Source organism: Apteryx rowi, unplaced genomic scaffold (genome assembly GCF_003343035.1).
Source record: "Apteryx rowi isolate R43461 unplaced genomic scaffold, aptRow1 scaffold_118, whole genome shotgun sequence".
Classification (NCBI taxonomy): Eukaryota; Metazoa; Chordata; class Aves; order Apterygiformes; family Apterygidae; genus Apteryx; species Apteryx rowi.
In genome coordinates this window covers 1,442,302-1,465,396 of record NW_020447397.1, presented here as the reverse complement: position 1 = coordinate 1,465,396, position 23,095 = coordinate 1,442,302, and the positions used below count along the sequence as shown (strand labels likewise).

Below are 23,095 nucleotides of genomic sequence, written 5' to 3'. Positions count from 1 at the left end.
CCAGGGGATGTCGCACAACAAAGCGCGCTGCCGCCCCAGCATGATCAATGCGCCTGTCACCGGGTGCAATCACCCGAGGCACACTGGCCGGGCACTGCACCATCAATCATGTCGGTGTAAACCTACCCCATACTGCACGTAACTATTCGCCTTGGGCTGCTGCCTGGCTAAAACTTCTCCTGTCCTCTGGGCTCCTTATTAAGGCACATGATTTGAAACGCGTTCCCCGCTCTGCCCTTCTAAAATCCTGGGGAGTGCCTGCTTATTATAGAGATGATAAAGGTTTCACCCGTGACTTAAGCACTGTCTTTTCAGCGTACACATGCAGTGAATCCTCCTCCTCCGAGGAGGGACAGGTTCTGCTTCATTTTCATTCCACTTAATTTTTGCTGGGAGACAGAATTTCTTCCCCTCATGAYTGGCCTGGGAGAGGATAGCAGCAACGCTGTTGTTGACAAAACTACTAAGCCATGTTTTAGAAATTCATGGAAAAGGGCATCTCCTGCCATGTATCTACATGAAGAATAGCATTCCGTGGCACTAGCGGTTTGTCTTGGTGAAAAAATGGCCCGGTAAAACATCTGATGCAAGGTCTATAAATTATTCTACACGACTACATTGAGAGCTATTTCCTGGTGAAAGCCTACAAAGAGTGCAATACGTGTTTCAAACACATGCAGAATTTAAGATATCAACAGAATGACTTTCCAAACCTGCTCAAGAATAAATCGTGCCAGATACCATCTAGGAGACGAGAAAAAATGCTTAGAGGTGAGAATATGCGACATAAACTAAAGAACAGCAGATAAGGGTAAAAGAACCAGTAACACAAGCCCACAGTGCTGCAAAAGTTCTGTAAAATATCCACACGCATAAGAAATGCAGCAGGAGCAATTTTGGAAACTTTGGAAACTTTTCAGAGGTAAACCCTCCTACCTGTCATGCAGGTAGGCATTAGCTTGGTTTTAATCATCTAAATTTTTCTGATAAATGGCACAAAACCAGTATTTGATCCTCTATTTAAAATAAAAGATTGATGGCTTGTGTCAAATTTGCTAAAAAGTATTTACTGTTTTTTTCCAGAATTTTTGAATGAGGAAAAAGGACTCAGCTGCTTAAAATCACTGTGGAAAGTAACTGTCTGCTGAGCCATATGTGTATATATGTATAATCTATCTTACAGAAAGCACCATAAACTGAGGAGTAAAAGTGCTAAGGTCACACACCACCAAATCCCACATGGAGAACAATTTTCCTACATAGATTTCCCAAATAAGAACAAAACAAACAAAAAAAATACCAAACCAAACTCTAATTCTACTAGCTTACAAGCCAAATCCTTTCAACTGCTCATGGCTAAACCATTTGTTTAATGCCTAATGTGAATTTTTCCATGTAGACAACCACAATTCATGCAATCAACTGAACAGAAGTCCCTTTGCAAGCTACCTATTACCATTGCGGATCCTCCCTTAGTCAACATTATAATTTATTAATATATTTATATTTTCACTTCCTCTTTGTAATCGTACATCATTTTGTCATCCCAGCTGCTCTTTTGCACTTTGCCCACTCCAGCACTTCTGCGCTTTTTCACTACTCATCCGACAAAGGGCCCCAAACTGCACGCTGAATTTCAAGTGGGCTGCAGTAAAAGCTGAACCTGCAGCCCATGATTTATGAAGCCGTTATTCAGCCTCTTGGGAGCTCTGTTTGAGCTGCAGTAGATGGAGGCAGCAGATAGATGCAGCATTCTCCTGCATGTAAAGCATCTGCTCTGTCCCTGAGCTTTATTCCCGGTAAGAGCTTGCAAGCAGGGCTAAGCTGAAGATCCATCATGAGCATGTGCCTTATTACTGCAGGAAGCAAAGTTGAAGAGTTTGAGTTTGTCAGGTTCAATAAAGCTGTCAGCATAGCAAATCAGGTATAAAAGGACTGACAAAAAGACACACCATATAAAGACAGATAAGCTCGCCCAAAGTTTAAAAATAGTTGTAACCCACATTTTCTCTTACTGTATTTGAATCTATCTTCTCTATCAAATCAGATTAATTAAACAGCAGTTATTAAAACTGCAAAAATGAAATATCCATAATGACAAAACTGGAGTAGCAAACCGACCCTTATACACCATTTAGAACATCAATTTCTTTTCAACGTATTATTTTAGATAATCAGAGAACAGTCTCTTAACACTTTCAAATACCATCAACATCTGACTTTCAAAAGCATACACAAATTTACACAGTTTGGCTATTTGCCAAAGCTCTTCACATTAACAGATCATGCTAGCCATACATAACCTAGTATCATTTGCAGTCTAATTAACATCTTTAGAAATGGTTTAGAAATAAAGTATGTCCCTACTAGTGAATTCTTAATATTTTTATTTAAAGCTGTTCCCACCAGGTCACTAGATCAGATATGTAAGTAAATCCAACTTCCATTTTCATCAAAGAGAAGTAATCATTTTCTGTTAAAATTTTTTTGAAGTTCCTAGCATAGAAGAGCAAATATGTTTTTTTGTTGTTTGAAAATCAAAAAACAACAATTTGAAGTTAGCATACTTTCTGAGTAGATACAATATTACCCTTTTTATATTGTGTCTTCAAATTCATGAGGAAAACCAAAATACCTTCAAATAAAATCTTAGGAATCCTCTGTGTATGTATTTCTCTTCAGGGACTATATGAAGAGATACCTTAACCTTTTTTCCCCAAATCCTGACTTATTTCATTAAGGCTGGCATAGCACAGGACTAAGAGGAAGAATTTCCGAGGTCTAATCCCAAAGGAGACAACGTAGCTTTGAAAAATTCTGTCAGCTCCCTTCTGATTTTACACACACAATTGATTCTTGAAATGTCTATTAACTGAACTCGCAGTGTGTATGTGTGCATGGAATACCATTAGAAAACAGAAAATTAATATAAAATTGTGCTAGATTATATTAAAACTCTGCCAATTATAATTCCAATCATCAAGGGTGGAAAAAGATGCATCTATGTCCTTTCCAGATTTTATATTCCTATTGACTTTTGTTGAGTCTTGAAGATTAAGCCAACGCTTTGCAAAATAAAAAGACATATAAACAAACATCCCCCCCTCCATGCTTCTACATTACTAACAATTTTAATTATAAAAGCTTTCAGAAAACAAATCACTCCTGCCTACAGATTCAGAACACTGCCTCAGAAAATGAAAAGCAAAAGGTTCCTCTAATATGATGGAAATATCTGAGCAAACCTAATTCTCATGCAAGTAGCCCATAAAAAGAACATTAGACTTTAGTATCAAAAAGTTAGCCATTAAAATAAAAGAACTGAATAAAGAGCTTTCATTTTTGAATGACATTTAAAATAAACCATCCACTAAAATTAAAATTCAGCCTTAGTAATGGGACTTGAACTCTTTATGTATACTGTGCTCTGCTGACCCTTGCTAAAGGGTGTAAAGTTAATATGAAATACTCACAAATGGAGAGAGAATGATGAGTTTTCTGCCAGATAACCCTAAACAAAACTAATGCTGTTAGCTAGGGAGCCTGCTTCTATTTTCTTTGCCAAGTGACGAATTAAGAGAACTTCCTAGCATATATGATGTTTTACTGTTCGTGGGTTTTTTTTTAATGTGTTTTTTCTCTCTCATGACTAAAACAATACAACCAGTAGGTAACAAAAGAACGAAAAGAATTGCTTATTTGCTGCTTATGAGTTGAAATTTTAAAACTAGCTAAGATTGCTAACATGGACAGGACAGAAGATGCAACATTATCAATTTCTATTCAGTAGAATGGTATTTTATTTCTTAGAAACTGGGCAGTGCTCTGCTTTCTGAATGAATGACAGATCCTTCCTATTTATTTTTACCTCTCGATAACTGTCCTGGGATGAAGAATAATGGATAGACCTCACCAGTTGCACAATCCATACTTTTAATTTATGAATGTCATTGATAGAGGAAGAAGTTGCGTTAAGCTCCAACATGTTGCGGAAGAGGTCAGCACATACAGCATTAAAATACCACGTCAGCTTGTCAGTGAATTCCTGACATGTTTAAGTATAGGCAGCTGCTGTGGCCCTACAAGTGATACAGACCTGTTAGCTTAAAGCTCCTATTATTGTAGTGTTCAGCACCTCCACTTAAGCTGGGGTGAGACAGTTCTTGCCCCTGAGAAAGTTTATAACCCAAATAAATAAGTCAAACAGAATGGGATTACACATGCAGGCATGGACGCTGAAATTACTTGCCTAAGGCCACAAAGCAAGTCACTGATGGAGTCAGTAACAGGACTTACATCTCCTGACGCGCAGTACAGTGCCTCAGCCATGAGGCCAGGAGTTCTCAATCAGTGAGAAAACGAGCATGGTGACAGCCTGGGCAGCTCTCTTTCCTCACCTTTTACTGGGCAAAAAAGAGGAGCCAAGGGCAGGTCTTCTCAAGACACCYTTCCCCTCGCTCACTTCACCATCCTGCTCTAGGCAGGATGGCTCCAACCAGCTCCAGTCCCCAGACAGCCAGGAGGACCATTTACACCGTCATCATACACCAAATCCCTAACCCATACGATCCCAAACCAAGCATGGCTTCACTGCAGTTCCCTTCTACTCTCAAGAGCTATAAGAAGAAAATCAAGCATGACTCTCACTAAGGTACACATGCTCAATTCTCTGCTTGCTTCTAGCACAGCCAGCTCATTTATGCCGTGACACTTTATTCAGCATATTACTTACATATAAACATGCTATTTCACACCTCTTACTCTGAGAGAAAACCCTTTCATCCCTTTGCCAATGAGGTGCAGAACAGGATCCCATCACCTCAGTAAAGTTTCAAAAGGCTTGAGAATTACCATGCTGGGCCATGCCGTCTCTTCATTATTCTATTATAGGTCATCCTCACTTTTTAAAATGCTTTCCTTGTACTGAATCACCCCACCCATGGATTCAAACTCCTCTAAATGTACTGTCCAATTAAAAAATGTCCAGTCTCTCGCAGAACATCTGGCCTGAGAACAGCGGTAACTGCAGGTCATTAGGAGGAAAAGCACTCAAATATACAGTTCTGTCACCCTGCAGGGTGGACTTTTTGAGCAGAGGATCCATAACCATCAATAACATGAGCACTAAAAGAAAGGAAAAGAAAGACAGACTTGCTACACTGGAGAATTAATCTTAGAGCCTGCAAAGAAAATTAAAATAAATAGCACAGGCTCTTTGGCCACAAAAATGAAAAAGCAGTAAATAAAGTAAGGCTATTATACATGAAAGACAGAATTAAGATTAAATTCAAAAATCAAAACTCACAAGAGCTGAATGCATTGCACTTAGCAGTTAAGAGTAAATCAACAATTCCAAACTCCCAGAAGAAAATAAACATAAACCCTGTGTCAGCATTTTGAATAAAGTTCATTTGGCTTGGTACCTTATAACTGAAAAGTATCAAGCTTGTATTTAAGTAATGTAAAAGGAGTGCAAGGAATCTGAGTGACAACAGGCCTACTGGTTTTAAAATGTATTTTGAAGGAGGAAAGAAGAAAACCCTAAAAAAAAAATCTGTTTGTAGGTAAGAAATATAATCTTTGTTTACCAGAGGCAGACTAGGCCAGATACAAACCTTTCTTCAGTAAGGAAAATGTAACAAGATCTCATCAATACGGCCTTCAGGAAAAAATCTGCTGCAATGATACACAGAAATGTATTAATGAGGCTAAAAAAACCCCTGATTAAATGGTAAAGAGAGAGAACAGGCAGCAATGACACGAGAACTGTGGGACAGAAGAGAGGATCTGTCTGAGGGCCCTTCTTATTCACTATTTTCTTAATAACTCCTGCACAGAGAGACTGAAAAATGAGTATGGAGTTTGTTGGTGATGCCTAAGTTGAAAGCATCATCAATGTGAAGAACTAGGATATCACATAAGAAAAAAGCTGTGGTGTTCAGGAAGAAATTAAGAGAAATTGAATTAAAGTTCTTAGTAGATGGCCAATGCCACTGGAGAATAATGACAAGAATCTGTCCTACAAATTGGGAGTTTCACACTTGCAAACATCATAGAAGAGTAGGAGCATTAAGWCAATCATAGAACGACTGTAAGGAAACAGAGAGAAAAGATTATTGATCTGAGGATAAACACTGGCGCAGTAAGAATGACTTTGAAAAGACCTGTGCATAGCTGGGTCACCTATGTTGAAGAAAGTGAATACTATAGCAGGTACAGAGGAAAAAAAAAAGCAGATAAGTTGTTTTATAGGAATAGCAAGTCTAGTACAGAAAAAGGTTTAAACAGCTGTGCTTGTTTAGTTAGACAGTATAAAAATAATCACCAGAGGAAGATTAAGCTGGAACACCATATTACAGAACAAGAGCAAATTAGTCCAAATTGGCCATGGAAACTAAGCTAGCCTACCAACAATAGCAGCAAGAGTTAAAAATCCTAGCTAGTTTAAAACTGGAACTCAGTCAGATCATGAAGGAGATCATCTGATATGCTTGTTAGAGAAAGCAGAGAACTCAGCTAAATGACTAATGATTTATAATCACATGTTCTTTTATTCCTGTGAATTGCCCCTCATCATTCTGGATATCAACAACAGATTTGGGAAAGTACATTTATACATACTTTTACTTATTGACAGAATGCCAAGTAAATATCTAACACCTCTGTAGATTTATTTTCTCCTTAAAAGGCAAGAATTTAAAATCTCACTAAAAGACACAGTCAGCAATTTGGGAGCTTTTCTCTTCAAAATAACATTGCAAGCCAAAGCTCTCCTTATCGGACAAAACACCTCTTTTATACGTTTAAGGGCAAGTGACAGTGTAACACTAATGACAAGTGTAATACTAATTAGACATCATTCAACCGTTCATGATCAATACCAGCTTTCATTTTTGAGTTTAGCTTTGCGCACTTTACAAGTTCCCAAACTAATTCAGCTCTGAACTACACTAGTGTCACATGGTACCAAGGTCAATAGTACCAAGGCCAATGGTCCTAGCACACAAAAACATACGAGACTGTTCTCTGCTACTCACTCTTCCTTCCAAAAGGCTTGGTTTTGCAAATATCTTGAAGATCAAAACTGTCAGAAGAAAAAGTTTTGCAGGGAAAATTTGGTTCATCAGAACATTCTCAAGGGCTCTGAACACGCTAAAGTAAAAGAAAAAGTATGATTCTTACTCTGCATAATAATTGATAAATTAGTTCAAGATGGTTTTCAACTTTTCCTGCAGTAGATTCTCATTTCCATCACCTGCGTCACCTGACTTTCAATGAAAGCAATCCGGTAAGATTTGCACCCAGACTATTAGTGACAAGGCAATAATTAAGCTCTGCTTTCAGGGACCTTGACTTTCTGTCAGTGAAGGAAAATGTGTTACACAACATCCAGTCTCTGAAAACTTTCCAGGTTACTGGTAACAAAATTTTCTAAGATTTGAAAAACAAAGGGTAGCAGGAAAGGATTTTTTGTTTCAACTTTAAACCAAGATTTAGCACAGGTGAAAGAAATGGAATTTACTTTTATCTTGGCAGAAGTGACGAAAGAAATAGATAAAAAGTACACCTGGAATGTGAATGGAATACCATTCGCAAGTGAATGGCAAAGATTCATAGATGATCTAGCAGTAACAACAACTTAACTTGCAGTTTATGGTACCACTGTCTCTTGTGCTATTAGACCATGATCACAAGTGTCTTGCAGCAATATTAGCTAAGGTAGCATCACCTTCCTCCCCCAACCCAGCTGCCTCAGCTAGTCTAGCTCAAGTGCTTGAGAACCGCACTATGAATGGGACCAGAGAAAACATTTTAAAGTTTTGTACGCCCTCATCTAGTTCATAGTACACAGAATGGTGTCAGTAACACCTGCTCTGATAATGCTGTCAAACATCTCCTATTATGAAAATGTAGCTGCCTTGCCTTAACACTTAAGCAAGAAAAAAAGGCATTTTGTTCAAACAGCAGAATGCCATGGTGGCACTTCATTTTCTTTCTTGTGAAAGTAAGTAGGATTGAAGAAGTCAGAGACAGAATTAAACAAGGTAAAAAGAAGCTGGATGGAATCTGAAAAATTAAAACTCTCCATAGGGTCACCACATGGACCTTGTTTCTAGTCATATCAAGCAACAAAAAATTAAAACATAAATCCTTGAACTCAACATTTAAGTTTAATATATCAGATGTACTACTGCTGCTTATAAAATTTACTGCTTCTACTTAGGTTTATACCATTAAAAATGTCTAACAAAGTCTTTCCAATGTAACTAAATAGAGCAACTAAGGAAAGAAACAGAAAGTGAACCTTTCTTAAGAAAGACGGCAATAATTTGCAATAATCCTCCTTTTCTCATGTTTTATCAGGAAAGACAGAGTTGCACATGACCTTGTCTAATGATGTGTTCTTTCAGTGTAGAACGGGATGTGTTTAGGACTAGGAAAGAAAGCAACTGCCAAACATGTAGTCCAAACCTTAAAAACAAAGTTCATAAGCAGTTTGTCTTAGGATTCTAAAAACACAGTGACTGTTCRCTTCCCCTCTCTCTGATTTACAACTCTTCTCCTTAGCTGAAACACCTTCAAAAGATTAGAGAGATGGATGGGGCAATCTGCTGAGTTGTTTATTGCAACAATTTCTGACACACTGACAAATCTGACCCAGGGAAGCTCCCTTCTCCTCCTTGTTTATCCTCTAAACCTTTGAAACACCAGGAAGAACAGCAGTTCATCCTTTCTATTCACCTTAACAGAACATTAAGAAAGAATCTGACTGACACAGAAAAGGAACTTGGAGGTTTTTTTAAAAAGGTTGCTGAGTGGCAAAGAGAGGTGATACCCTGACCATGTCAGCTGCATTAAGTGCTTACCCCTTCCTGAGCGTCCTGTCACAAACGAGTGACCAGCTGTGTCCTGTGTTGATGAAGTTCCCAAAGTTTCCCTTTCCTTTTCCATTGGCATCTCCTTTCCCTTCTTAGTAGGACTGCCAACATACATGCCCACTGGAATAACCAAGGATTGCAAAAAAGCTTTGCCCACATGGCATGCCTGAACTGTGACAAGTCAGAACRGGTTCTGTAATCTAGTCTCCTCCATTTCTGCATACAACCTTCGTTCCTAGTGAGACATTTGAGACGGAGAACTAGAATGAATTTCAACTCATGAAGGTCCAATCCTTCTTTGTACTCCTCAGGCGAGACGTGCCTCCTGTAAGCCTATAGGATCCCACACCATTGGTCAAATTACACACAAACTATCCTAAGAACTACCCTTTTTTATCCCCTTGGAAACTATCACAGAAAAGGAAATTGCTGGGTGAGCAGCATGGCGACACCACTGCAACACTGTCAATAAATGCAAGGAATTGTCTCATTTTCCCATGCCTCATCAGTAGGTGCCCGTTGCCTCTTGCCCTTCAACTAACTGGCAAGTCTTTCTAGGACAAGGACTGCATCTTTTTGTTCTGCATTTATGCAGTGCTTATGACTGGGACTCTTAACTGCCAGCAGTTACAGTGTGGTTGAACCCATACACTACCTCCCAAGCTCTTCAAGGGGAGGGACAGAGCCTTGTGTCTTTAAGAACACCCAAAGTTCAATGTCTTGTGAAATTTTTATTCCCTGTACTGCAACATTTTATGTGGCAAAATATAATCAAGCACCCTTGCCTCCTTAGTGTGATCCTTAGAGTTAAAATCATGTGTTTCATATATATTATGTGTTGTGTTGCTTCAGACACGGAATTTCTGCTCTCACGGAAAAAAATATTCATTTAACACAATCATTCTAAGCTAGACAGCTAGAGACCTGGTTAATGTTCCTCTTTGCTAATACTGCAATTACACATCTAAAACAATCAAAATCTTCCTGACTAATACTCAGAAAGCATGGAGGAGAGAAAGAACAGACACAGAGGTAATTTCAGAAAGTACTTTTCAGCAGATCAAGATATACTCCCCTTAAGTGTGAAATAAGAACACAGAAAGCACAAGGAGAAATTTGTGCAAAATTAAAACTTTACAGAAGCAGAAAATTTATCCTCAAGGCTGCTAGCAAAAACTTCAGCTGCAATTTATACCAGGCTTGGCCCTCAGTATTAACCAGCTTTGGTGGACTGGCCTTGAGTTTCACATTGTGAGGACAGAGCAATGAAGAACTAAAGGAGAATGAGAGAGGCTGACACCACAAAGAAAAACAAAGAAGAAATAACTGTCTAAATACAGATAAAGATATATTTCCCCACTCAGTCATAAACAGAGGACTCCGACTAAATGCCCAGCTCCTTTCCCTTCCACTTTGTGGAAACATCAGCTGTCCTTGCAGTTCAACAATCAACTCCAGCCACAAGGCAGCAATCTAGAATCAGTTTAACAAGCCAATTTAGGCAAACTTTCACACAAAGGGAAAATTAAATGCCAGAAAGAGACTGCAGACTGCTGCCAGAGAGCATTACGAGACGTGTGAGGGACTGCAAAGCTCTGAAAGCAGCGGTGAAGATGAGTACGTCCCATCTGCTGCAGCGCGTGGCTTCCCAGGGCTGCGCAGTGCGCTCCCCCCGCGGCCTCGCTGCCACGCAGCCCGCAAGCTCCTCACAGGTGCCAGGCGAAACCGGAGACGGCCCGCCGAGGGCCTGGCTGCACCACGGCCCCACGCAGCCGCCACGCTTGCTGACAGCGGTGACAGGAGGAATTTGCAGTTAAACGGTGCAGGGAAAGAGGCATGAAGCAGTAAAAGGCTGACAGTACAAACAGGCGAGAGGCACCCAGAGCTAGCTGAAACATGGTGCTGAAAATGCAGTTTTCTCTTACCCAGGGAACTTAMAATTAGAGCAAAAGGACTTTGAATTGTCAGTACGTAACAACAACGCTCTGGGAAGAGTGAATGGTCAAACTGACCTAAAGGGCTTAGGCTATCTTGAACTTGGAAGGAGCTGGGATTGCCTTGGATATCTGAAACTGAAGTGGGGAATGCCTCGAATTAGTTGATATTCACAACAGGACTCCAAGGTTGGATTTTGTTTAGATTTGTTTTTTCATCCAGACTGTCTACAATATTGTTAGCCAGCAGTATTCAAAAGGCACAGCAAGCAGAAAGGCCAAATACCGTAACGCCCAATTCCGTATGCAGAGCACACAGAAAAACAGGCAACAGAGTGTGCATGCAAGAGAGAAAATAAGGTTTAAAAATAAATTTTAAAAGAAGATTTTGGGAGAACTTTTATGCTCTGGCTGCAGAACAAGGTCACGCAAACAGTGGAACCTGCACAAATGAGACTGGTTTTTCACTGCTGGCTGTCCCAAATCACCCCCCCCCGCTCCAGCTCTGGTGTTTTTGTGACTCTGGGCTGAACTGCTTCTGTGTTAAGTCAGCAGAAAACTAAGCCAACAAAAAGGGGAATAGGTTTCTGCCGGGATGTCATGCAAAAACCCTTCAGCACAGGCTGGGAAAGGAGACAGGCTTAGCTGCTGTGGCACTGCAGGCTCAGGCTGATTAGCTCTTGCATCCACAGAGTTTTATTGGCACTGTAAAGCTCCAAATGAGACTATAATTTTACAAATATTTATTTCAGCAAAAATGCTAGCTTATGCAGCATATCTCCTCTTCCCCTTGCTGCATGTGCAACTGTTTGCCCAGCCAGTGTGCGTGAGGGGAAGGAAGGGGAATTTTTGTTGTTGTTGCTTTTAATCAAGATCAGTTCCCCAGTTTAGTTTATCATGTGGCTCTATAAACAGGTGTGTTGGCAAAGCCAAGGGGTTGCACAGGAATGGAAACAAGCAGCTGCAGGGAGGAGGCTGCTTAAACCATCACAGAAAGAAATAATAAGGAAATATTTGTGAAACTATGTTGTAAGTTCAGGCCACGCTCTTCTGCTTAGCACAGTCCAGATACCTAGCAGGAGACAGTTCTGCTCTAAAATAACTTGGGTTTAATAAAATAATAATAATAATAAAAAAAATCAGAAACAAAACCAGTCCCCACCCCCCACACCCAAACCCGAATAATTTCTCATGTCCCTGCTTTGGGCACAGCTGCAGGAGGTTGGGAGCCAATCTAATAGCTCACTGTCCCCAAAATGCCTCTCCGGGCCATGAAGTCTTGCGCTTTACCTTATGCTATTTCCAACACCACTTGGATCATTTCACAAGCTTTTGCAGCTAACCCACATGGCAAAACATGAATTGAAATCACTCAAACAAGAATCTAACAAGTGCCAGATCCAATGCTAGGAAAGGACTGGGACTGCACAAGAACCAGTTGGGGCAAGAGAAAAATGGCGCCAAGTCATGCTAATGTTCCTTGCTCAGCTGAGAGGGAGGCTGTCTCATTTTGATGATAGTTTCATGAGAATTTGTTTTGTAGAATAAAATCTGGAAGAAGAACCCTTAGCTGGCAGCACAGGAAGATGAAACTATTGCAGCTACGCTGCTCTGTCTCCCCATAGAGAAACCAGGACCAAAGACAAACAAATCAAAAAGAGTATTAAAGACAAAACAGGTGGATAAAGAAAAAAAAAAAAAAAAAGGAATGAAATGTAAGCACCTGCTTGCAGTGCCAAAGGGAGACACTGAATGGAGAGGAGTCCAAACCCACGACAATTCTTCTGGGCTCCAAAACTGGATCAAGAGGACTGCGGCCAACCTGCTTCCATTGAGATGATACAAACCAGACTTCCCACTTGAAAAGGTTACTTACTGTAGAAACGAAGTCACTGGATCCAGTCTACTAAAAATGTTAGGCACTCTAACTGCTTTTGCTTTTCATTCCACAAAGCCATACAGCAACAAATGGGCATAGTGAAATATTGATTCCATTTTCTTAGAATAATAAAGGTATTCAGAATGCAAAATGTGCTCACTTCGAATGGATGACTATTACAGGGAAATGAACAGATGTTTTTCAGCTTTACAACAGCAACACAGGTGGAAAAAAATACCCTTTCTTTGAAACGATGACGCATTTTAAAAAGGATACACAAAACCACCACACATACCCGGACTACCTTGAAAACCTCATGTTTCATCTCCTTGACTACAGTACTTCCTTTTCTTATGCAGTGCAGCATTTCTTTAGTTACCATATCCAACCATAAGAGGTGAGGGCAGAATATTGAATCAAACTCTTCCCAAGAATGCTCTTGCTAACAAAACATACATGCAAATGTCCAAMAATCTTTGCAAATTATATTGAATCAGAAGGGCAGAATTAGTAAAACTGACTCTAGCTACTATTGCTGTTAATAATATTCCACAAGGATCTAAAAATCATTGTGTGCACTTTGCTGTGCTTTACCAACTTAAAAAAAAGAAGAATGGAAAGTATTTGTTCTAGGCACAAAAGAGTAAAGGAGTTTTGAAACTTACTTCTATAAAGATGAATAACTAGAAATGAGAAAATAGCAAATAAATAAATAATAATTTTTAAAGAAAAAAAACCCTCAAGATAATGGAATTCAGATAAACCAAGCAATTTCTACCTGTTCTACCTTTTTGTTGTTATTCAGAGAACGAAGGTTACACAATTTCTGGAGGTTTTTTTCGAACTCAGCATGGTCTACAACAGGTTTTAATCCTTTACTCTTTTTACTGGTATTAATCTTTGCTACTTTTTAAAATCCTTCCAAAAAGATAACCCAATATCTTCTTGTTCACTGACGTACCATTTTGTACAAGAATTTTTTCTAATCTATACCGGTAAATATGTAGGTTGAATTGCATATATATATAAAATATATATATTTATACACACACAGTTTATATACATATAACATATATATTTATATATATATTATATATACAAATGTTATACACAGTCTATAAAACAATGCAAATAATCTTCCCATCCTCTCTTGGATTACCAATGAATTTAAATAGAGACAGCACTTCCAAGTAAATTCATTCTCTTTGTCATTTATAGCGGTATGTAGGTATGACATAAGCATATACATATGCTTTTCCCTGCTAATTTCTGGGCAGTAGTATAGGAGATAGGAAAGCTCATATTTCACATTACTGCACCTCTTCAAAAGCACTGTTCCATAGGTAATGAAAGTGCAATTTTAGGATTAACTTAAGCCAACCTGGCCTGCTGCCTGCTCTCCCACTGTTCCTAGCTGCATATTCTTGCCATCACCTTTGCTCCAACACTAGCAGTAGTGCAACTGTGGTAAGGAGGTTCAAGAAAGCTCATCCAGTTGAAAGCTGATCACTTATTCTCACTGGATTATGATATAGTTCTAAGGCAATTAAAACAACTTAAATCGGGGTTGCTCTGGTCCCCCTTCTCTCTCGCTCCAGTTTCTCTTATATATGCATTTCTTTGAAATGCAGTTAGCAGGGTGCTCAGTGTACAGAAGAGGAAATGGTTGCAAAAATGCAAAAGTCACTGCTACTGTAACATGTTAATGTCCCTTTTATTTTATTAAAACTGAAGTTTAAAAATACAAAAAAATATTTATAACATCTAGCTCACTGTTATATACTTGAATCACAAGTTTATTTTGTCTGCCATACTACAGAAGATTCCCCAAGTTTCCTGCTCTAGAATCCTACTGTTATTGTTCAGATTCGCAATGTGGCAGAATATTTAAATAGCAACTATCCTCTAAAGCAAATGTCACTAAGCGCAGCATTGGATGTAGTGCTTGAGCCTCATACTAAAAATAGTCTGTTTACATATTTAAGAATCTTAAGCTTCTGGAAGTCAGCACGAAAATCTCAGCACCCAGATTCTAAAACAAGCCAAGTTTCAACTCTGATATTAGTTACGACAATTTCAGTTTGAAAGAATCCACAGTAAGATTTAGCACTTCCTCTCACAGTAAGTTCTCCATGTCTGTTGTGCATCCTTCTGCAAGAACTTTGCAGGCAGAACTATTCATATAAAAATTGTCCATCCATCCACTTGCTTTCACAGGAAGATGACGACCTCATGGTGAGGTTTCACAATGTAGCTGAACCAACTTAATGGCTCACTGCCACCAAAAAAAGGCAGTCTCACTCTTTTTCTTTTACCACCTCCCCTCTGCTCCCAGCCTTGCCGTTGCCTTTGTGCTGGCTCAGGAGCTCATCTGACCCCTGATTTGGCTTAGCTTGCTGAACTGGCAGAGAGACAATCCAACAGCAACAACAACAACAACAAAGTGAATGGTTTCTATCAGTTTAGCAAGAGGGATCAGATGAATACTAATACAAGGAATCACAGGACACCTCTTTCAATGTAGTCAAGTCATTTAACTGGTTCAGCTATCTTGCGGAACCTCAAGCTTAGTGGTGGGAACACCTGAGACAAAGGGTGGTAAGAGTAGTAGTGTTTTGTTTTGTTTTTTTAACACATTCTCTTTAAGATTATTATTAATATTAACATGAAATAGAGTAGCATTCTCACTTTTCACTACTATTTTACACTTTCACTTACATCATTGTTTGCCAGCTTATCAAAAAACCATAATGTAATAAATGAAACAATAACTTACCAACAAATCCTTTTTCTCCAACTAATTTAAGGGCAATTTTATCTGCCAAAACAGAAGAATTCCCATGTGCAATATTAGCAAAAGGTCCAGCGTGAACAAATACYGGTGTTCCCTAAAGAATAGAAAATACATATATTTTAATAATATAACAGATAGCTAAGAAGGCTAAACCAATAGGCATATGCAGACTGATCAAGATGCTATACAAATCAAAAGCATATGTAACAAATAAGTGCTAACTGTCAGATAATTTGGTGGTTTTAGGCACATCTCAGGTGCTCGAGATATCACCTTGACTGTCTTACTACAAAATACTTAAACAAATAAACCCCATTGTCATACTAATGCTTTTAAAAATGTCCCGCTAGCGAAAGAAAAGATAAGAAAACAGCTCTGGATTATCTACATCAATGTTCTTCCCACATTTGGAATTTGGAGCTACTGCCAACCCTCAAAATTTCAGGCAAGCTACTGTGCAATCTTCCTCAATTTTTGAGCAGAAATACCATTTAAGGAGGATAGGTTTCCATGGATCAGCTGCAGGTCACATCCAACAGCCTTATGAACCACAACGTACTTCTAACCATATAATAAAAGCTGGTTGTGTCTTTTTTTCCTCCACAGTATTTTAAGAAAAGAACCTTTAAAGGCAAAAATATTTCCATGTTTTCCATAAAACATCAGAACAATTGGATTACAATGGCAAAATACTTAAGTTACTATAATTAAATTGAAAGATTTAATTTTTCTTACACTATTATAAAATAATATCCCCCATAACTTCTTAATGAAAGAAAGACCACTTAAGTGAAATTGACAGGCACCCAAATCAAATCTTCAAAAAACATAATTTTCTTGTTTTAGTAAAACTGAATACAAATCATATACAAAATATCAACAAATATCTGTTCTTATTGTTTTATCCAGAAGTGATTACACATAAATAATTGTTTTGCTCAAAGCAAAGACAAATAACTTTTTAGCCACTAGCACATTAAGCTTCAGGTTCCTTCTAAGAATTTTTTTTTTTAATTGAGAGTGGGAAAAGGAGAATATGCACACATATAGGCAAGGATGTTCTCCAAAAGTTAGACAATGAAGGCAGAACCCAAAGACAACTCTGCCTCCCTTCATGGGTGAGAGAAGAAACAATGGAACAGAAGCAGAAAAAGTAAGTAAATCAGAAACTCATTCCCTGTAACAAGAAAAATAACGTAAATTATCATCACCATCACAACACACTGACATCATCATATTTACTCAGAGATTTTTTTTCTTCTTGCTTTCTGTCTGTTAGTGATCACATACTGCAGTATCAACAGGGGTTTTATATACTTATGCAAAAATTTAACTGGAACTAGGTACGCTTTCAAACTACAACTTGGTTTCCTCTGAAACAGAGTTTCTTATTGACATTTGGGCCTCAATATAATGASAGGTTGCCTACAACATAAAAAATTACTCCTAGCCCAAAGTACTTATAACCTGAAGTAAAACAGCAAACCACTTCTACCTACCTAAACTGATCCTTSCTCAAATTTTGCTTCTACTTTAATCCAGCACTTACCCTTCCAGCATTTAAATAAGTAAGACTGCTGTCTGTTTTCAGTTACTGAATTTAAATTAACTGGAACTATTCTGATTCGTGTTTTATTATTCATTAGCTTTAATTCTACTCTTGTAAAACCTTAATTTCTTGTGGCAAGCAATTGCAGGGCCGCTCTCATTAGAGCCCAGCATGCACACCAGCAGATGCAATACGTGGAAGCATGAACACAGCTGGTGAGAGGGTAGCCCAGCTCATACTTGCAGCAGCTACACACTGCGTAATAGCCAGAGCCAGAGGATCTCCCATATCATTCCCTCAGTTGTGCTTCAGGGTTTTGCCCACATGGTGTGGTTAGGAAGGAGGTTTGGACTGAAGGATCTAATATCACAGAATGGTTGAGGTTGGAAGGGACCTCCAGAGATCATCTAGTCCAAGTTCCCCTGCTCAAGCAGGGTCACGTAGAGCACATTGCACAGGATCGCATCCAGGCAGGTTTTGAGTATCTCCAGAGAAGGAGACTCCACAACCTCTCTGAGCAACCTGTTCCAGTGCTCTGTCACCCTCACAGTGAAGAAGTTTTTTCTCATGTTCAGATGGAACTGTCTGTGTTTCAGTTTGTGCCCGTTGCCTCGCGTCCTGTTGCTGGGCACCACTGAAAAGAGTCTGGCCCCATCCTCTCKACWCCCTCCCTTCAGATACTTGTACACGTTGATAAGATCTCCTCTCAGCCTTCTCTTCTCTGGGCTGAACAGGCCCAGCTCTCTCAGCCTTTCCTCATAAGAGAGATGCTCCAGTCCCCTAATCATCTTTGTAGCCCTTCGCTGCACTTGCTCCAGTAGTGCCACATCCCTCTTGTACTGGGGAGCCCAGAACTGGACGCAGTACTCCAGATGGGGCCTCACCAGGGCTGAGTAGAGGGGGAGAATCACCTCCCTCSACCTGCTGGCAACACTCTTCCTGATGCACCCCAGGATACCATTGGCCTTCTTGGCCACAAGGGCACATTGCTGCCTCATGCTTAACTTGGTGTCCACCAGCACTCCCAGGTCCTTCTCTGCAGAGCTGCTTKCCASCAGGTCAACCCCCAACCTGTACTGGTGCAGGGGGTTATTCCTCCYTAGGTGCAGGACCCTGCACTTGCCTTTGTTGAACTTCATGAGGTTCCTCTCTGCCCTCTCTCCAGCCTGTCCAGGTCCCTCTGAATGGCAGCACAGCCCTCTGGGGTATCTGCCACTCCTCCCAGTTTTGTATCGTCAGCAAACTTGCTGAGGGTGCACTCTGTCCCTTCATCCAGGTCACTGATGAAGAAGTTGAACAAGACTGGACACAGTATTGACTCCTGGGGGACACCGCTAGCTACAGGCCTCCAACCAGACTAGACTAGACATCCAGAAATTTTGTAGCCAAGAGGTTCCCTTCCACTTACTTTAAGTAAAAACAGTATTAAACTGGCACAGAAAGATGATCCCCTGGGGCTCCACCAGAAGAAAAGGGGGAGTTATGTGAATGGTCTTTTTACAATGGCAATGCTGGAAGAAAAATAGTCTAGGGACTTAAGGGAGTGAACTCCAGCAGAACCTTGGGAGCCTCAGACACACCCTGGAATAGAGATGATAAGGTGGTCATAGACCGACTTCAGCAACTATGATTGGTCCATCCATCCCACTCTGCAGAGTGCCACTTATTTTTGTTACACTCTTAATAACCTGTAAGTGGAAAAAAACAGTGGTTCAGGGATGCATTCTGCTGACTGTTTTCAGTACAAGAAATTTTATTATCAAAGTTTTAGTGAAAGAAAATAAACTCTGAATGCCAATAAATATCTAAAATTATCTGGCAGCTAAAAGGATGTTTATAATACTTATTATCACCCTCCCCTCCTCTTTTCTGTGAGTGGCACTTTACATGTAAACATGAGCAGACCATCACAGAGCAGCCACACTGCAACTACAAAGAGCTGTCCTGTACAGCAGCTGCTCTGTTGCACATGGTATAAATAAATGCTAAACATTAAAGGATCAGTTCACAAGGAAACAAATCTGTTATGACAAACATGAATAAACATTATGAAATCATTACGTATATTTCAAACTAATCTCAATTCTACAGCATTAGATGTAAATGCTACTGAAGCCTACAGTTTTTATAGGTGGAGTCAACAGCACTATGCTAGCATTCCCCGCCATGTTTCCCATTTCAAGATTTTACTGTCATAAAAACCTGTCAATCACTAACTCCTTGAGGTAGCATTACTGGGGAGGGGGTGGCAGGGCTGTGATGGAAATCAACCTGCCTCTGAAATCAATCAGCCTCTTTAAAAAAACAAAATAAAATATACACATCAATTCACACATAAAAAAGCATTCACACCTAAGTTGGCAGTTCAATTCTGCGCAAGCTTGGCATTCAGTCATTTCTGATTGATGAACCTATAATCCTTTTCTCCAGTGCATGCAGAGGCCCCCATAAAGCTAATTTAAGTCTACTGAGCTGGCAGTTCTTTTCCTGTATTTCATAGGCTCCTTAGAAGCAACTCCTCAGATTGCCACAGCCCACAGTTTAAAGAAAACTCCTCTAAAGGCTCTTCTCCAGATCACAGAAAGGAGTAAACAGGGCTGTCTCTGCAATGGCTACTTTCACCTGCTGCTAACAACAGACACTACTACTTACAGATCATCCCAAACCAACTGTCAGTATCATCTAGAAGCCACCCTGAAGATCTCCTGCTCCCCCTTCTCAGGGGGTCTTTTTGCCATTCTCCAGTGCCAGTGATCTGGAAGACCTGCCTCCATGAGCAGTTTCATCCCTACTTGCAGGACAAGTGCCCTGCACAGCCACAGAATCAGAGAATCACAGAATGGTTGAGGTTGGAAGGGACCTCTGGAGATCATCTAAGTCCAACCCCCCTGCTCAAGCAGGGTCACCTASAGCACATTGTACAGGATTGCGTCCAGGTGGGTTTTGAATATCTCCAGAGAAGGAGACTCCACAACCTCTCTGGGCAACCTGTTCCAGTGCTCTGTCACCCTCACAGTGAAGAAGTTTTTTCTCATGTTCAGATGGAACTGTCTGCGTTTCAGTTTGTGCCCGTTGCCTCGCATCCTGTTGCTGGTCACCACTGAAAAGAGTCTGGCCCCATCCTCTCTACACCCTCCCTTCAGATACTTGTACACATTGATAAGATCTCCTCTCAGCTTTCTCTTCTCTGGGCTGAACAGACCCAGCTCTCTCAGCCTTTCCTCATAGGAGAGACGCTCCCGTCCCATAATCATCTTCATAGCCCTCCTCTGGACTCTCTCCAGTAGTGCCATGTCTCTCTTGTACTGGGGAGCCCAGAACTGGCCACAGTACTCCAGATGTGGCCTCACCAGGGCTGAGGAGGGGGGAAGATCACCCTCCTCGAGTCAGAGTTGCATTTGTGCTTAGTGCAATCATATTATTCAGTTTTTCACCACCAGCATGGTATAGACACTGGACATCCTTGTCACAGGATCTACTGATGCAACTGTTGTCAAATGGAGAGCATTTTTATTCTTGGACAGGTGACCCAAATTGGCCTGCACACCAAGAGGTATTCAAAGGGTGACAAAAGTTCATATTTGAGATTCAAATGGCAGGAGTGGAGCATAAAGTAGTCCTTTGAGCTGCTTTAGTTTGTTGAAGTYTATAAAAATAACTCTATAACAAAGAATTTTGGGAAAAAAATATCTTTGGCTACTGCAGTCAGGAACCACCTAATCAGCAACAGTTTTTGATGAAGGTTGACAGATGTTTCAGCCATAGCATAGATTAGACCAGAAAAGAGTACCACACGAAAGGCAGAAACTGTACTGCTTAGAAATGTGAATATAAAGAAATTCAATGAAAAAAAGTGTGAACTTCCCAGAACCAAATGCCTATCAATCAGAAGAAACTATTCTGACRTTTATAATTGTCCATTAGAACACTACAACAAAACCACATTATTTTCTAACAGATACGCAAGGTGCTAATAGAGTGGCAGATTAAATACTCAGAAGCAGAGCTACTTTGTGACTGATACTTAATGCACACAAACATTATCTAAGTGGCAATTTAATACACATTTCTGGCTGTGAAATACTTCTTGATTCTACATGATCTCCAATTTCAGCTATTGGATGTTACAGTAAAGTCCTGACACACACATACGTTCTTCATGCAGCCACATGAAAAAACGAATGAACTTTGCAGGAGAAGTCAATCAAGCTGGCTATAGTAAAATAAATAAAAGTAGCATGACTTAAATCCTATTTTTCTAATATGCCCTGAGAGAAACAAGTTGTCCCCATCCAAACACAACAGCAAAAATGTAGTTATCACTTTGACATGCTGTAGAAAATGAGATATTTTTACCAGTCAGGGACTGCATTGGYATCCTTCTAAATTCTCCAACTTTTCACCACACCAGCAATTGCTGTGAAATATTCCAGCTATGTGTTTTGACAGTCAAGTTTGCAATAATATGCATTATTCTAGTTTTTCCACAAATGCCTTTGGTTTTCAAAATTCCTTTGTTATTTACCCTCTTTTCTTCCTCCCTCTCCCCAAGAACACTGTTCAGCATTGGGCTTACTATTCAAAAGCCAATATTGGACTGGCCAGTCCCAAAGTTAAGCTGTACTCTTTCTATTTGTAATTCTTCAAGCTGTTGGAAGAAAGCCCACCAGGAGTAATCATAAGACATTACTTTCAAAAACCAGCAAAGCTTCATTTGGTCTCTGAAGGCACTCTGAAGCACCAACAGGGAGAAAAGACCCTCATGTTTCTCTGAAGAGCACAAAATATAACTGAGAAGAGAATGGCCTCAGAGAAGCATCTGCCTTCCACTGAAAACGGGGCTGTGGGAACCACCATGGGAACATAAACGTAAAGCAAGCGACATATAGGAAGGAGATGTCCCTAGCAGAGCAAGATGGGAAGCAGAAGGGGGTTTGGGCCTCAGAAACCCAACCTGCTCTTCTGGTGCGCACCAGCAGTTCAAGGGCACACTGCGCCTTGCTTGCAGCTCTAGGCAGAATTCTGACTGAAGCCAGAAGTCTCCCAAAAAGAAAGAAGCAGAAAAAAACCACCAGAAGTGTATCAATGCAGCTTGAGTTGATTAGTTAACATATACAAATGAACATTTGTGCTAAAATGCCTCTATAGAGTTGACCCCAGCTTGGACCCTGAAAGTTAAGCGCTGTTGCCAGAGAGTGGCATGACAAGCGCTATATGGAACCTGAAAGCCGGCGAAGAAGGGCAGGCATCTCGAGCTGTACTCACCTCTAATGTCTGCATTAGCGTTGGCTTAATTGCGTCTTTCATCAAAACTGCCAAAGCACCTGTTACTCCCTAAAAGACAAAAAAAAAGTTCGCATTTTAAGAATATCAATTTGAAGGTGGAATGTTTCTGAGTTATACTTACGCTTACAGTTAAATTAAGAAACCTTATAGTTCAAAGGAGAAAAAGACAGTGTGTTGAGAAACCATGATGGATGAGCAGCGTTACATTGTTATATAACAACAAATTTATTCAGCTCAAGACATCTAACATACTGTATTTTCAGAATGTTCCAGAAATATTAATGAATTTAGTCTGAATACCCCAAGAGACAGTAGGTAAATATTCTTCTCATTTCATAGAGAGAATAGAAACAAAGTTATTAAGCAACCAGTGTGAGGATGTGCACAGGAATAAAAGAGGAAGCCGAAGCAAAGGCCACTGAGAGACTTGAGAAACCAAGAGGGCAATAACTTGCTAAAACTGCCTGAAGAAATGAAAGATGTATTTCACTCATGACAGAATGGACATCGACAGACCAGATCAATAGCTATCAACAACCAGAAAGGGYATTTTGCAAGACCTGTACAAATATATGAGTAATAGACGCAGGATGAAAGCAGACACAGATTCGTCTAGGGATAAATAACTAAGGTACCATGAGATTAAACATGAGAACTACTTCATAGTGAGGAAAGAGGACAAAAAAGCTGAATGAATTGCCACATTGTAGTTGCAAAGGTCTTACTCCTCCTTAAAAATTTTGCTGGATATTGAGTATACATTTCACATTGACT

The 23,095-nt window shown here is 40.0% G+C and overlaps 1 protein-coding gene across 1 annotated transcript in view; it reads right to left on the bottom strand.

The window, feature by feature from the left end:
• Positions 1 to 23,095, bottom strand: part of MTHFD1L (methylenetetrahydrofolate dehydrogenase (NADP+ dependent) 1 like) — a 163,366-nt gene that overhangs the window by 78,006 nt on the left and 62,265 nt on the right. The window contains exons 19-20 of the mRNA XM_026083885.1: positions 22,301 to 22,369; positions 15,469 to 15,580 (exon numbers count right to left, since the gene is read on the bottom strand). Coding sequence (XP_025939670.1) covers positions 15,469 to 15,580; positions 22,301 to 22,369 — 181 coding nt within the window. The remainder of the gene's footprint in view (positions 1 to 15,468; positions 15,581 to 22,300; positions 22,370 to 23,095) is intronic.